Source organism: Molothrus aeneus, chromosome 18 (assembly GCF_037042795.1).
Source record: "Molothrus aeneus isolate 106 chromosome 18, BPBGC_Maene_1.0, whole genome shotgun sequence".
Classification (NCBI taxonomy): domain Eukaryota; kingdom Metazoa; phylum Chordata; class Aves; order Passeriformes; family Icteridae; genus Molothrus; species Molothrus aeneus.
Window position 1 is genome coordinate 6,247,234 of NC_089663.1, and position 16,329 is coordinate 6,263,562.

At 40.6% G+C, this 16,329-nt stretch overlaps 1 protein-coding gene across 1 annotated transcript in view; it reads right to left on the reverse strand.

Moving 5' to 3' along the window:
* Nucleotides 1–16,329, reverse strand: part of PPIL2 (peptidylprolyl isomerase like 2) — a 68,198-nt gene that overhangs the window by 16,567 nt on the left and 35,302 nt on the right. The window contains exons 13-14 of the mRNA XM_066562364.1: nt 9,017–9,106; nt 7,626–7,659 (exon numbers count right to left, since the gene is read on the reverse strand). Of these exons, the coding sequence (XP_066418461.1) occupies nt 7,626–7,659; nt 9,017–9,106 (124 nt within the window). The remainder of the gene's footprint in view (nt 1–7,625; nt 7,660–9,016; nt 9,107–16,329) is intronic.

The window sequence follows — 16,329 nt, forward strand, 5'->3', positions numbered from 1 at the left end:
TGCACTCTGGATATAGCACTGCTTCTGGAAATAAAATATCAAGGAGATGAAACACATTCATAGAATCAACTAAGAATAGGAGCTGTAAGATCAAATGCTTAATCCCAGACTAAACAATGAAGAATGATGATATATGGTGCTCCAAATTAAAAGGCAAAAATTAGATATTTGGACTAAATACCTGGATGATGGGAACACTTATGTGCAGTGAAGGTAAAAGAATGATAAAATTGCACAAACCCCAGCCCCAGCCCTCCAAAACTGATTTCTTTTTTGTGACTGTGGACAGAGAGAGGGTCCATGAGAGGTCTCCTCCTGGCTGTCATTTTTACATTATTTATGACAGATCTGACATTTTCATTTGCACTTTCCTCCAGGATCATTCTTAATAAGAAAAATGAAGGCTGAGATGAGTCATAGTTTTACAGTCAAATCCATAATCTTGTTTGACAAACCATGAAAAAATATTTCACCTTAGGACAGTATCAAAAATAAAACAAACAAAACTATCCAAACAGGCAGCAAGGCTGGTCCATCTGCAGAACTGGCTCAAGAGCCCTCCAGAGTAAATGTATCACTGGAGAAGCAGCAGGTCAGGGAGGGATCTGTAGTGCTCCACAGCCATGTGCACACATAGCACAGAAAGCAATTTGATGATATGGTGCCCACAGAAACAGTAAATAAAAACAAGGAATGAATCAGGCTCCCACTGAAAATCTTACCCAAAAAATCACAAGAGTGCATTAAATGAGGAAAGAGTTTCAGATGATACCATGAAAACAAAGCATCTCATATGGACAGCTGCAAGTGGAACTAAGTGAGAAATTCTGGAAGAAGCTGACCCATTAAAAAACCCAATTAATCATATTCAAAAGGCCTATTAATAGAGTTGAGTGTTGCCTGCTCTGCAGTTTGACAAGAGTTGACAAAAGGGGACAAAGCCTGTGGGGATATTCTGTAATCAGGAGTACAGCAGTGGTTACTTCAGCAATCTCTGGCTATTGAATATTTTAAGATCAGCTAAATGATGTCAGCTTATCCCATATGGCAGTATTTTCCAGAGCTGGGTGACAGGGATATGGTACAGTTGCAGGCAGCTCTAGAGGAGTTTGTGCTGTCTGAAGTTTTCAGAGGATACAGAACATGAGTACAGTCTGTTTAGATGGGACACAGCAGCCAGTGGCCAAACCTGTGAGCCTGCTACGCCCTTCATGTGCTTCCAGCTGATGTTGGAATTACAGCCAAGCTGCTGAAAGACAGTGGAATCCAGCCTGAAGCCTTCACTGGTCAGAAAAAGAATTCAAAAGGAAAGAGAAAAATTGTGAATGACAGAGAGACTCTCTCTTTCTGGCACTGCAAACAACCAGACCCAAGAGCTTGCAGACAGGAGCAATGAGCCATGATCTTTAGGCTTTGGAATATTTATTTTTGTATGATTTCATTTCGGATCGTGCACTGCAGGTCAGAATTCATCTCATATGTATGAAAGCTAAGTTTGGTTCATTCTGCTTCTCTGGAAATAAGCACTAATATTTTAGCAGATAGCTACAGCCCCTGCTCTGTCTGCCATACAGCTGTTTCCAAGGCTAATTCTGTCTGCCTGGGAGCTGCAGCAGGAGCAGGGAATGGCCTGTGCAGCATTTGCCTCAAAGGCCAGGCATCCTGTGAAGGACAGAACTGAAGAGTCTGTGGAGACCTGGCAGCACAGACTGGCAAAGGGCAGAGGAGACACTGCAATGGCACTCTGCAGAGCAGGCACAGCTTGGGGGTTCTGTTGTTGTTTTGGTTTGGTGTTTAAAAATAATTTAAAAGGAATACTTTTTTTTTCTTTTTCAAGGAAAACCCCAGAGTATTCTCCTTAAATTAAAAACAGCCTGAATGTGCTTTTCATCAAACTCCAGCTAACCTCTGGAATTGTTCCAGGCTTCAAGTATCTGCTTGAAGCAGGACTAGACAGAACAAGTCAGAAGATGGCAAGTTACATCGATACATTTTTTTAATTACTGAAACCCAGCATGACTTTCTCTGTGAAGATTAGGTACAGACCCTTCATCAGTCTAGGGCCATGGCAGCAGAGTGCCTAATGCTCAGCTGGAACAGGGATTTTACATTCTTACCTAATACTCTCCACATTAGAGCTCAATGTAAACTTGGGAAAACCTATCAGGTTCCAAACCTGCTAATAATTATGAGGTGCTTGTAAGAATCTAGCAGATTTTACTGTGTTTATTCTCAACACAGTTGGGAGGTGTGGTTGTACATTTTCTGAAAGCAGAATGGATGCAGACAGAGGAGGTGGGAGCATGGCAGTGTATGGCTCCAGCCTTTTTCTGTTACACTCCCTGTATGTGCCACAAAGAGAAGAGGCTCCTCCTGACACTCCCCAAATCTTCCTCAGGGTGCACACAGATCTCTGCTGGCTATATTTGGAGTCACAATGATGCAAAGCTCTCACTCCAGTGCTGATGTACCAGCCTACAAGCAAAGCCCACAGAAAACAAGAATTGACTCTGGGTGTTGCATTCACAGCTGGCAGCACTGCCTGTCACTTCACCTCCCTCTCAGCTCATCTTCTGTCCCAGTGGAGCTGTGTGCCTACTGGACTTGTAAATGTTTCTGAGATCCTATTACAAAAGTTCTGGAAAAGAATTCTGTGGGCTTCTGTGCTAAAAATCAGTTCACATGGCAGCAGCCATGGCCCCAGCACATACTGCCATTGGCTGGATTGGTGTTGGGAGTAATTAGAGCCTGCACATGGGAATGTCCTGCTTGCACAAAGCTGGAAATGTATTTGGGACCAGCCACAGAAATACAGTGCCATTCAACAGCATTTAACCTGCACAGTGTCAATGCCTTCAGAGTTTTTGTACAATTCTGTAAAACAAAAATCACATGCCTACTCAGATCCACATGATTCAAAGCTGCAGGAAGCTGGGAGACAATTCCACGCATTCTCCTTTAAAAAAAATTTTCTTAAATTAAAGATGTGTTTAACTCATTCTCACACAGAGATGAAATGAAACAGACCACACAGCTCTTAGAAAAGAACATTAATAATTTCTGTGGCTATCCAGAGTGGCAAGATATATTTAGCTTGTACTGAAGCATGGGTAGTTATTCATCTTGTATCTGCATTCTGTGCTGATAGTAAACAGGTGAACAGAATTAAACTGACATCTAAAGCAGTCACACATCAGCAACTACACAGAAAAAAAGCCACATTTTCAGGTTGTCTTTTGAACTAAACTAGATTACTCTTTGGTAGTCTTTGTTCCTACTAAAAGCATGTAAGTTTTTTGAGGTACAATCACAGATTTTGTGCAACTTTCTTGCAAAGAGCTGAGAGATGCATCTAAAGCTTGAGAAATGTAGCATTCCAAAAGCCAGGTGTGGGCTGGGAATCATCATTCATGACAGTTGTGATTTTAAATAAATCCTTCCTTTTTCTGGCTTAAAAATTGCTAAGCAGTGGTAAGGAAGTAGGAGGGTTCTGATTCACAAAAATGATGGCTTACTTTCTGTAATTTTCTTCTTGTCATTTGGAACAACGAGGCACATAATAACATCTGACACTTCTGTAGAGCTTTCCAAGTGAGATTCTGGAATCATTTTGCAAATATGAAAGCCTTAGCTCAGGCAGTAAGTGCTTCTCTCCTCTCAGATAAGAGGACATGGTACTCAACCCCACAAACCTGAGAGTGGATGTGCACAGGGACTGCAGATTAAAAGGAGAATATTCTAGATAAAAAGGTCTTGCTCCTGCTTTTGCTGCACTTCAATCATGCAAGAAAAGCAGCTCTAAAACTGGCACAGTTAAGGAACTTGCCATCTTAGGAAATCACATTGCATTGATCAAGTTTGTCCAGAGTCCTTTGCTATTGACATTTCAGAGGAGCTCTTCTTGCTGCCAAACAAAATGCAATTCCCATCTACCAGTAGTATTTCATCCTGGACTTTTACAGCTATAATGTGCCTCTTTTGTGCCCTCCTGGATTCATAAATCACAGGCTGATTCATGAGACCTTCCAACAGGTTGCAAGGAAGAGTAGCTGAAAAAAGCCTGTGCTGCTTTGAAAATGTGATGCTTTGCATATATTTTCCCTTCTTCATACAAAAGGGTTAGGATATTAAACCTATTTTTTCTACATGCAAATTTTCTTCTATTATTTGGAACACTGAAAATACAGAGCAGCTGCTCCACTTGCACGACCGTGAGTTAGAATTACTCACAGTGTTCAACCTCTTACTTGTTATGAACAGCAGGAAAAGAGATACATCACAAATCTAAAATTCATTTTCAAATAATTAATCATTACAAAGAATGACCATGACTCAGCTTATTGCTCTGAATACTGCCTCTATGGGTGGTTATTTTGTTAGAGAAGAAATAAGCTGCTGTACCACAATAAAATTTCTCCCAGTAGTCTTATGAAACATAAAGGTGAAGGCTCTAAGAAAATGAGTCTGGTCCTCCAAATCAGTGTCATCCTTGGAGCACTGTGTATCTGACTGCTCTGGCAGTGCAGGTCTGACAGCTGTGCTAAGGTAAAACTCTATTCCCCACTCTTTTCTCAGGGTGGTATCTCAACTCCCAGATGCCACAATGCTAATTTCCACCCTTCTCCATTCCAAGGCTCACTGCTGAGTACCAGAATTAGCTGTCCTTCACGTGTCTGCTGGGTCACATTTGCTTTTACGACAGTCCAGAAGAGACTCAAGAAGGACATACTGGGCAGCTGAATAACAAACAACAAAGCAAGGCTGAGGGTGCTTCCAGAGAGAACAGTTCAGCTGCAGCAGCCTTGGGAGAGGATGGTCAGTGACAACCAGCCTGGCATTTACCTCATGAGCTGTTTCCAAAACACAAGCACACTTAATTCAGGTGAGCCAAAGCACAGTTACAGTCTGTGTATGTATGACAAGTCACCTTCTGTCATGTTGTACTAATTGTGCCCAAATCCACCCAGAAGATGAACAGCCCTGGGCTTAGTTAGCAATGGAGTGGGTGATCATCTCAGCATCTGGGGGCTGCAACCATAAACCTGACACCCTGACACATGGGATGAATGTCAGATGACAGAAACCAAATGGTGGGAAGATATTTGAACAAGTCTGTTTAAGATCCTGATGAACAGGAATAATTAAATAAATAGAGGAAGAATATATAGAGGCTTAATGCATGTTCCATGTATCAGTTTAGAAAAGAGGTTTTTTACCAAAAAAAAAAAGAAAAAGGCCAAATCTCTTAGCTAGAAATCATCGGTTTAAGCAGAAGGTTCTGTGTGAATGAGGAAACAAAGCATGTTCTTTTTGTTCTGAAGTATTCCTACAAAAGGCTCTAATAGAAACAGTTTATAATATTGACATTTAAAGGGTAACCTCCAAATAGTCCTCCCTATTGCCAATTGAAATATCTGGGAAGAAAGCCCTGTTCTGTTCTCATATGCTTCCCTGATATTACAGAAGTCAAGCTATTTATTCTAAAGCTCATTTAATCTTACAGACTTTTTTAGCTTTCAAAGGTGCATCTTCTTTTTCCCCTTCTAAGAAGCAGTGAGTCAAAAAAAATACTGAAATCCCGTCCAGCAGAAGACATAAATAAAGGGAATTTATACTGCAAATAACAAACAGGCCACAGGCAAAAATGGTACAAAGTACTGATTCCCAGTGCTTTACTCCAAAGCTTTCCTAAAGTGAATGCCTGTGTGCACATGAATAATGCACAAACGAATGGACCAACATTTTTACAGCAAGGGAGCCCAGGAGAGCATCAGTCCATCTGCCCTGCCAGAGCACTGCTGCTGAGCTGAACCCTCCTCTGGCTGCCCTGCTGCCAAGGGAACATCAAGCCTCAAGTCTGGCCACCTTCTTACAGCTCCAGACACACAAGTGGAATTTCTGCCTCACAGTCAAGTGCCCCAGATCTATCCAGTAGTCAGGAACAAATCCTGACAGACTACTTTCACTCTGTGAACTGTCTAAGCAGCTTCACTGAAGTATTAAACACAAAGGCATGACAGTTCAAGAGCAATCTACAGCCCACCAGCCTCCCCATTTAGATTTCCTTGTGATATTATCATATTCAATAAGCGATTAGGTAAAGACATATAAAATTCAACTGTCTTAAAAATATAAAAGCCATTCAGGTGCAAAGAAGACATTTGCACCATTTGGACTCTACAATAATTGCAGCCAGTCTCTAAAAATCTGCAAGACTCATGTCTATTTGAGTGCACACTGTTCATTTCATTAGAACTTTAATAGTCCTGACAGATGTTTGCGAGACATCTCGCCTGCGATATCCTCATCTTTAATTAAGAATGACAAGGAGGAAAACAAGATGGAAAATACTAGAGGTCATTAGATTCCTTTTTTAAGTGGAAGAATATATGTAGGAGGATTTTCATCCTATGTTCTTATTAGCATTTCACTTCCTACTGGCAAAGGCAGGGGAGCTGAGCCTTGCCCTTCAGTGCAGCAGTGATGCCAGTGCTCTGCCTCTGCTAACTCTGCTGTCTTACAGCACTTCTGCATTTGCACAAATAGAAGCAGGGATGACACCAGCAAGTTAATTTTCATTCCACAGCAGGATCTGAACTCCACCCTGCAAGGGTGAGAGGTGTTTGAGTCAACCTATTAAATCTCTCCTGTCTCCTAACACCTCTTTAATTTCTCATTTCCAAAGATGTTCCTAATTATATATTTTGGGATTTGAACCAAAACTTTCCGTATTAAAAAATCAAATCACATTTGACAGTCCAAGCGTAGATGGTAACAGTTAATGGGTTTTTGCCATCAAAACACTGAACCTTTAACTAGTCTCAAATCCTGCAATTGTTGATTATCACATACACTATAAAAGTAGGCAACTCACACTAACATAATTAACAAAGTAAATAGAGCTAAAGTATTTAAGTAGGGGAGGAGCTGGGGGATGCTGGTGACAGCCACAAGTGGGCAGATAGAAGGTGCATGAAGAAAATGAGCAAACTTACAGCAGTGACCAGAGGTATTTCATGACCTATCTCCTGTGGTGGGCAATGCTGTGACACCCTTCAGCTGCTCTGCCCCCTGACCTTTCCTGCTATTCTGATCTATCCTGTTCCCAGATCTCCAACCAAGGGAGAAAGAAGAGGAGGAAGAATTTTGTAACAGTGATCCCCAAAAGTTAGAAAAAGAGCAGCTTGGGCATTACAAGGCAACTAGCTGGGAGAACAGATGGTGTCTGGCCAATCACCAATTCTAAGGCAGGTCTCAAGTATTTCATTAACACTGAATTTGAAAGCAACTTTGCATGAATGTGTTTCTTCCTTTATTCTTTGCCCTGGAAGACCAGCTGTAAAATCATTATAATTTTCATTTATTTATTTTCTGAAGGAAAAAGGAAGCAAAAACCACAAGAATTCTGCATGGAAGAGTGCTTTAGATTGAGAATATATCGGATGAAATTTTAAACATAATCAACATGGTCATAAAAATATATCAAGAAAACCTCTGTTTTAAAGTAAACACAATGTCCCACTTACTATCATTTAGAGAATTTTAATTTTAAATTGTCTGGAAGTAAATGTAACAACACAGCCCATGAAGTGAGAACAACTTACTTGATTCAAACTCAACCTTACCTGTTCCTGTTCCAGTTGGATCACCTCCCTGGATCTGCAGAATTAAAATGAAATCAGTGTTACATATGCATCTATGTGAAAGACATTAAATACAAACCATAAAAGCCAATGGTGCTCAATTTTCTGCCTTCTATATTGTGTCATGTTGACAAGTCAGCAACAAGGAAACCATTACTTCTTATTGGAGCTTACCTATCAGCTGGCTGCCATCCCTGACATTGCTTATCCATAAGCAGAATGGCAGTTTCATAAAAATAGTAGGTTTTTATGGGTAAATAGGGAAAATAACTAATCTCAAATGGGTTAACCAGATCATCCTTTTTATTAAGTGCTGAATCAGAACCTCCTTTTTAACTCATGATGCACTGCTTTTGGAACTGGAAAGGCTTTACATTTTGCTGCCAACCCTCCACATGATGGGAAGACAAGAAAAGGGGGAATATGGAATATTTTTTGTATCTGTATCCCATTGACTACCTCCAGCAGGAAAAATCCTCATGTGAAACTAATCTTTGAGTAACAAAATAGTGTATTAATTACTGTACATGCAGGGTCTACAGAAATAGTATTCTATGCTTTAATGCCAGTCGAGGGAGCGTGACATGATCAGTTTCAAAGTAATAGCACACAAGCACAATTTTAGTTGTGAGCTTAGCTATGAACTGAGATACACAGTGCTGTCAAAAGAAAAAAAGCTTTTTGTAGGATGACAGGACAGAATGTAACATCCAGTGATGTTCCTTGTGAGATGTGCTCTGCCTTCAGGATCAGGTTGTTCATTCTTCTGAAAGGCTACAATATCCTAAGCTGCCTGGACTGTAACTCTGTAAATAAAGATCTTTGACTACCAAGGACACAGTTCAGGAACACAAGGTGCTTTTAAACTCCTTGACAAGAAAGCCTGGGCACCCAGTGCTGGAGCTCACTAGGAAAGGATTACCTGATAATATCCAAGTACCACAACCTGAAACAGAAATTCAGATGCTTGCTAAAGTTTCATCTGAATGGGATTTCAACAGGCCACAGTATTACTTATCCAAATTAGCATTTCCCTCTCTCTCCTTCTGTTCATTAACCACCCACCCACATCTTGGGGAAGATAGCAAGAGCCAAGGCAGTGACTCTTCAAGGCTTTGTCTGGAATGGCAGCAAATGCAGTGCTGAATGCAGTGATGTTCTGAGTGACAATGTTAATGAGTGACAATTGTCAGTAACAACCATTAATACACATGGCATAGGTAAGGACAACCCTCATTCTGATGGTATATTTAATACACTTCTATTGCAAGTTGTCATGCATGGAACCACCTAAACCTGAGATAAGTTAAATATATGGGATATTTTGAGTACATCATATACTGTGCATTACACAGGAGGTTTTTAATACTCACCACAAAATTCCGAATTGATCGGTGAAAGATTGTTCCATCGTAATAGTTCTTCTTGCACAGTTTGATGAAGTTTTCACATGTTCGGGGTGTCTGAAAGACAACAGGAAGTTTTAATTAAGCACAACCTTTAAACAATCATTACAGTGGTTACAAAAATCACTTCTCACTTGTGCCTTACAAAGGAACAAACATGCAGGACTCGAAGAGGACGGAGGCTCTGTCTACAGGAAAAAGCCTGCAATATACCTTCTTTAAGGTACACTGGAGAGACACACACTGTGGTAAATAAATGAAACCCAGACCTTCCAATTAGCACTGAGAAGTGTTGAACATTAGCTCAGATAACAGGAGTTCCCAGCTCACATCTTGATGGTGAACACAGGAAAGCTCAGAGACTTGCAAGTAACTGAGTTCCAGCAGTGCATCACAACCCTGTTCCAAAGGGAGTTTCTAGCAGTGGAAAATGGTAATTTACCAGAGTAAGAAAGAACCTGACTTCTCTGCTCCACTATTTCAAAGTGAGCACATTGAAGCTAACTGAGAGAGAAGCATTCGGTCCTCTTCACCACTTGGAAGTAACAATGGGACTGACCCAAGTCACTGGAACACAGGAAAAATAAAAAAAAACAAATTGTTTTCAAAGCTCTAAATAAAAGAAAAAGATGCTAAATATATTGCCAACTTCTAATTCACTTGTACAGTGCAAATTAAAGTAATTTAGCAAATTTATGAGTCATGATATTCAAACAGTACCTTCTGAAAAACTTTACTTTCCACCTCATCATCCTTCCACTGTAATTGTATGGATTCTCTTCTCTGCAATACTACAATACCTTCAGACATACAAACACAAGTACAGAAACAGCCTGTTTTCTATACTTGGACATGTTTTCCAACTCCACTGTGGATTATGCGCATAAATCTATTCCAGTTTTACAAAAGAATATATCTAACTGAGTTCTTAGAGGCCTTAAAAATATCCTTATTGCTGGGTGTGGTGGCAAGTAAAGCCCAGCATGAGCTGCAGGGGCTGTAGGTGAGCACACCCAAGATCTGTCTTTGTGAAAGGCACCAATTCACTTTGCACTGCTGTGACATCGCTCTTGGTCTGCGAGCTGCTGACAGACACTGCAACCTCAAGTGACTTAAAAGCAAAAATAAAAAAAAAAACCAACCACCAAAAAAACCCACAAAAAACCCCAAGGCCAGCCTGATTATAATAATTTAAGGATGAAATAATCTCTATCTCTTGAAAAGCCAGTCCATACAAGTATTCATCCAGAACCCTACAGAACTTCAGTTTTCTGTATTTTCTCATCTGAAACACAACCATTCTCACCCCTCTTTATTTACACTGAAATGTCTCTTAAGTTTCCAAACAAACTTTTCTGTCATTATAAATTCTCTATATTGAAATTACTCTATTCACATGACAGTTTGTCAGCTGGGCCACAAGTGAAAAAACTAGCAAACTGTAATTTTACACCAGACATTATTTCATTAAATGGTAATGGTACCGTAATGGCTTTATGGTAGAATGTCACCAAGACATTCAGGTGGCATCCTGAGGGCAACTCACAAGTATATAACTATATTCCATAAAATTGTATCAAGCAACAGGAGGTTCTCCTACAGTTTCAATGTTTATAGTAAATGTGATTTTTCTTTCCCTTTGAATTTAACATGTATGCTTTAAAATAATCTTTGTACTTAATCTTTCTAGTAAAATTCAACCCCTGAGGAATCACTTGTGAAGCACATGTTTCCTTTATAAGACAATATCATAATAACATTGATCCTAGCATTTTGCTATTAGTTATTACTTGTGGAAAATGTCAGTAAGGATAAATATAAGTTTAAAAATTTCTTTATGAATCAGAAATGGAATCAGCAGCTTTTAGCCCAAGGCACTTTCTGTCATGACAGCCAAGCACTCTTTGGAGAGAGAGAGAGATAGTTAATACATTCTCAAGGGGGAATCCAGCAACCTGTAATTAATTTTTCACAAAAAATGAAATCAGGCAAAAGACTGAGTCCCCTAGGAATGGACACCAAATAATCTTAAATTTGCACAAAGCTGATAACACAAAACAGATTTCCTATTTATTTTCAAAACATGATTTGTAAAATATACATCAAAAAAACTGGCTCTAGTAATGTATTTTTTATGCAGGACCTGTGCTGACCCTTCTCTCTAAATGGATTTCTAGCTATTATACCCTTTCCCAGAAATAAGCTTTTTAAATGCAACTTCAGAAATATTTAGTATACATGCAATAGTCATTTCACTGCAAGGTTTTCTTTAAATAATTGCCACCAAATTGGTTCCCATGGTCACCTCATGCATCACAGAGATACATTTGGCAGGTAAACAGTTCCTTAGCAACATTAACACTACCTTTTATAGTGCTTTTTAGTAGACACAAATAAGAAGGTTTGCATTCAATCAGTAATAAACCCCAGTTTCAGTCATGCAGTAAATCTAGAATATCTGGCTCAGATTATCTGATTTATTCAAAGCAGTTAATGTTCTTGGCAAATCTCACACTGCCAAGCACATTTCAGGGATTTTTAAAGCAGCATCCTGTCCAAAGCAGGAGAAAAAGGCTCGAGGTTTATGGAGAAGGTGCAGATCCTCAGTAATGAAGTTGTGTTTTGCACTGACCACACAAACAAGGCCAGTCTTTGAAGTCTTTGTTCCAACTACAAAGACTGATGACATATAAATACACATAAACAAACCTGACTTTGTTATTTGATACAAGATCTTGTGGCAGGTGTCAGACTCCCATTCTCTGAATGCAAAGCTGTCTCCTTCTTCAGAAACTTCCTGCACAGCACTTGCCTCACACCATTTCTGAAGGAGGAGGGGATGGTCAAGGCACCTGCAAACGCAGGAGGCAACGCTGGTGTCTTGTTCTCTCACCCCTGACTGTGTGCTCCAGGCTCTCATTTTAGTTCTGGCTGGATTTGACTTAAACTGGCCTCAACAGCAACAGCTAACTTCCCCCCCTTTATCCCTTTTACATTAAGCAGGAAATGACTTAAATTATTTTATTCTACTGACTATGACTTAGACCTCTATGTAAGGAAGTCTAGGGAAAAATGCAACCATGTTAACCTGATCTGAAATCCACCGACCGAAAACATGGTTTTAAATCTACTGCAATATCTTCTCAGAATGATGCAGTGACAGTCCTAAAAAGGAAAATTTAAAAATTGTGGAAGGCTTTTCTGACCAAACAGTGTGGTAGGAGAGCCCTGAGAAATCATCCTTTTCTTAGGTCAAGTTGGGACCATGTAAGTGACTGCAGTGGCTCTATGATGTCCTTCAGCTAAAGACACTTCTCTTTCCAAATGACAAATAGTAAAAAGAAAAATTTTATTTATACCAAAAATGAGTCACCTGCTCCAACTGTGCTCCCTATTTATTTTGTAGATGCCAGATAACTGTCTTTCAACTGCTGAAAATTCACACCCAAGACAAGCAGTAAAATTTTAATAAATGCTTTGAGACAGGAATCCAGAAGAGTACTTATCCCAGAAGATGCCACAAATGCTTTGCTTGGCTCACAGATATACATATTTAATGGGGCCACAGCCCAATGGTTTTCTAAGTAGGTTTAAGTCTCCATATAGCTAACACCCTTAGTAGCGTGGAAACACCAGCACTCTACCAGTTACTATGCCCAGACAAATTTCAGAGTTAATGAGAGATTGCAACAAAGAATGACCCTGCAAAAATAGTAGTGACAGGAGACTGTGAAATCATTATACTCAGAGAATACTGAAGAAAGGAATATACAATTTAGAAAACCAAAGCAAAACAGAAAAAAACCCTTAGTGCCTACTACAAACTCCTAGGATAAATGCAGATTTTATTCGAGCCAATTTCAGTTTCCATTTTGCCAGCAAGGGTGGCTCCATGCCAGGTAAAATTCATCTCTCCTGCTGCATCCCGAGACCTGAAGGGTGGGACCAACCAAGCCAGGTCCCTGTCTGATTTCCCAGTCTGCAGCTGTCCTTTCTCATTAGTTACAAGGGTTCATTACATTTGTAAAAGTTACCTTAACTCAGAATCTCTACTGGACAGCGAAGAGCCAAACAGGAGGAGATGAAAATCTGCAGCACTCCTGTTGCCAAGGTGCGGGAGATGGGAAAAGAGGGAAGAGCTCCTGAGTTGTTGCCATGACTGCAAGGAAAAAGGCTTTACTATGTGAAGAGCTAATCATTTCAAAATGCTCCATCCCTTGAGGATGTGCATGAACCTTGAAGGGAAATTTCACACTAAGCATTCAGAAGCTGTCATTCGCACATCTGTATAATTTTCTTGTGCTAATTCCACTTCCCTTTTATTTCTTTTTTTCTCTCTAAATTGGATGAACCGTAGTAGTGGCACTAAACTACAGAGCCTTGCTATATGCTCATTAACCCTATGTTTCAAAGCAGGAAATAATGAAAAGCTCATTCCTCTCAAATTAAAATTGCATTCTCCAGCCTTCATCTTATCACACAAATGCCAGAATTCTGCTACTAAGAGGCATGAACTAGTGACAGAAATTTCTAAAGCTTCAAACGAAGCTTTCCATTTTCTTAACATAGATCTCCTTTAAAATGCAAGGTGGATTTTGCTTTGCTTTAATCCATTTATGTTCTTTTACACAGAGCATTTTTTATCTTGTAATTGTTCATTCAGCAGCTCTTCTAATGTGTGAGCCCATAACAAGGTGATTTGGTAAGGTTTAAACTCAAGTTTCCCCCCACCTTTCAATCTGTAGTACTCAGCCTACCCATCACACAGAAGAAAATTCAGCAATAAAAGCTTGGCTTTATTTGGGGCTTAGTTAGAGCTAAATGTAATAGTACAATTTCAGGAATCACCACCTGGTGATTCAAGTGCAAGTGTCTGTTCCCTCCTCCAAGCCACGGAAAGAAATATGTAAAGTTTCAGTGTCCAATACTGTTCTGGAAGGCCATTTAAACCACCCCATTTCACTTTGCACCAATGAACTATGAGCACATTCCCTTTGTTTCACAGGAAGAAGGACAAGAAAACCCAAAACTCCACAAAGCCCACTGCAAGAGCATGGGAAGAATTTCACTGTGGGAAGCCCGTGACATTTCCCACAGGAGAAACATTTACTCCAGACCTAAACACCACTCCCTGCCAGCTCCACTTTCCTGCTAACAGTTCCCCAGTGTGAGAGAGGGACTGAGCCAGTGACAGGTGATGGTGGCAAACAACAGCTGCCTGTGGTGGTTCAGTTCAAGAAAGCCACAGTTCATCTAAGGGACACAATTCTCAACTGGTTATACCACAAGCAAACATGTTCAGGCAATTTGTGATCCGTGATCAGAAGAGCACAGTTCCAGAGAGTGAGCATTGGGAGACATGAAAGCACTGGGGCACTGTGGGGTAAAACACTCAGCCAGACTCCTACTGATAATAAAAAAGAATCAGAACAAGTTAACTATGCCTTGGGAAATAGATTGCTGACTTGATAGCAAACATTTGCCTATTTTGCTACCTCAAAGCCTCCAAGTTTGCTTAGAACAAAGAGCAGAATTAATGCATTCTCATTACGCAGAAACTCACTGTAATTTAATCAGCTATTTAGCAAAGACTTCAGCAGATAGCTAAATTTCACTTTTAAAAGGCATTTCTTCCACAACACTGACGTTCATGATGTTACTGAAAACTTTTCTGAAGTCTAAGCAAGATGCTCAGCTTAGACAAGATGCCAGTAAAAAGATGACACACTTCAGTTTTAGTTCTCACATTCTTGCAAACACAGGGACAATCAATCAGTTTAGCTGAGCACAACTCAAATTAAACAAGGCATCTAATTCACTCATCTAATTTGTCAATGTTAACTACTAGTTCTCCAGAGACAGAGTCAGCCACATCTACTACTTTTTCTCCAACTTAAATTTACTGCACTGGTAGAAAAGAAAACAATCCTCTCCCCACCTCACTGCCCCCTCCAAATTCGTCATCACACAAGGGTTAAGGAGCTTGTCAGAGAGCACAGTGCAGGGCTGGGTGCTGATGAGGATGGACTGGTAAGCAGGACAGCACAGGTGGGTACAGTCTAAATGAGGATGCAACTTTAATTGCTCAAGCAACCTCCAACAGTTTAAAACTGGGAGTAATGAAGGTCCCACGGCAGCTCCCTGGCATTTCATCCATCTGCAGCTGCCTGCACATAAATTCCACCTTTTCAGAAGATGCAACCTGTAACACTTTCCACACTAGACAGAGAAGCTCTGGTAGTTGTCAACCTCCCAAGGTCACCCTGCTCTCATCAGACCAGCCAAGGTACAAACAAGAAACACGTCAGAGAAAGATGAAGAGCAGCAGCTGTGTAACTCCAGAACACCCACCTCATCCTCGGGTTTGGGATCACTCATGGCAGACACAGCTGCCATGGGATGGCTGCACCTCATGTCTGCAAATGTCAGAAATAAGGGGCACGATCCAATAACATCAATTCCCTTCCCAGATCCAGCTTGCCAGGGCAGCTGGGAAGGCAGAAAGGATCCAAATGTGCAAAATGCCTTTCCACCAATTACTCAGTGCCAAGGGCTGCCAGGAAAACACACAGACAACCCAGGGCAGCAGGGACAGCTTCATGGAGAGGTGGCTCAGCATATAAAGCTGTGGGAATAAGGAGGAAGGGGAGACATTCATAAGGATGATGTTTGTCTTCCCAAGTAAACATTATGGTGATGGAGCTCAGCTTTCCTGAGGATGGCTGAACACCTGCTTGCCCTTGGGAAGTGGTGAATTAATTCCTCATTTTGCTCTGCTTGTGTGTGCAGCTCTTGCTTTACCTGTTAAACTGCCTTTAGCTCAGCCCACGAGTTTTCCCCTTTTCTGATCCTCTCCCCCACCCCACGGGTCAGGAAGTGAGTGAGGGGCTGTGTTGCTGACTGGAGTTAAACCAGGACAGGGTGTTATGCCCTCAAAGTTAAAACTATTAAAGTGTCAGCTTCCAATCACTCCGAACAGCCTAGAAGTGACCTGTTCATCAAGATGGCTGTGCAGAGCCATCCTACTCTCAGCCCCAAAGAGCAATAATCTGTCTGTTATTGTACAACTTGGAGGAAAAAACACACCAAGAAGTAACAACATCCTCTCTAACAAACATTTTTTAAAAACATATCCAGCTCTTCTACTGGAAAAACACAGCTTTGTTTGTTCTTAGTTTCTGTTGACAAGAACTCGAAGTTGAGAGTTGCAGCTCTCCCTATAATGGCCTATTTTGATGAAAAAATAATAAATAAGCTATTACAACCATGCCAAGACCACT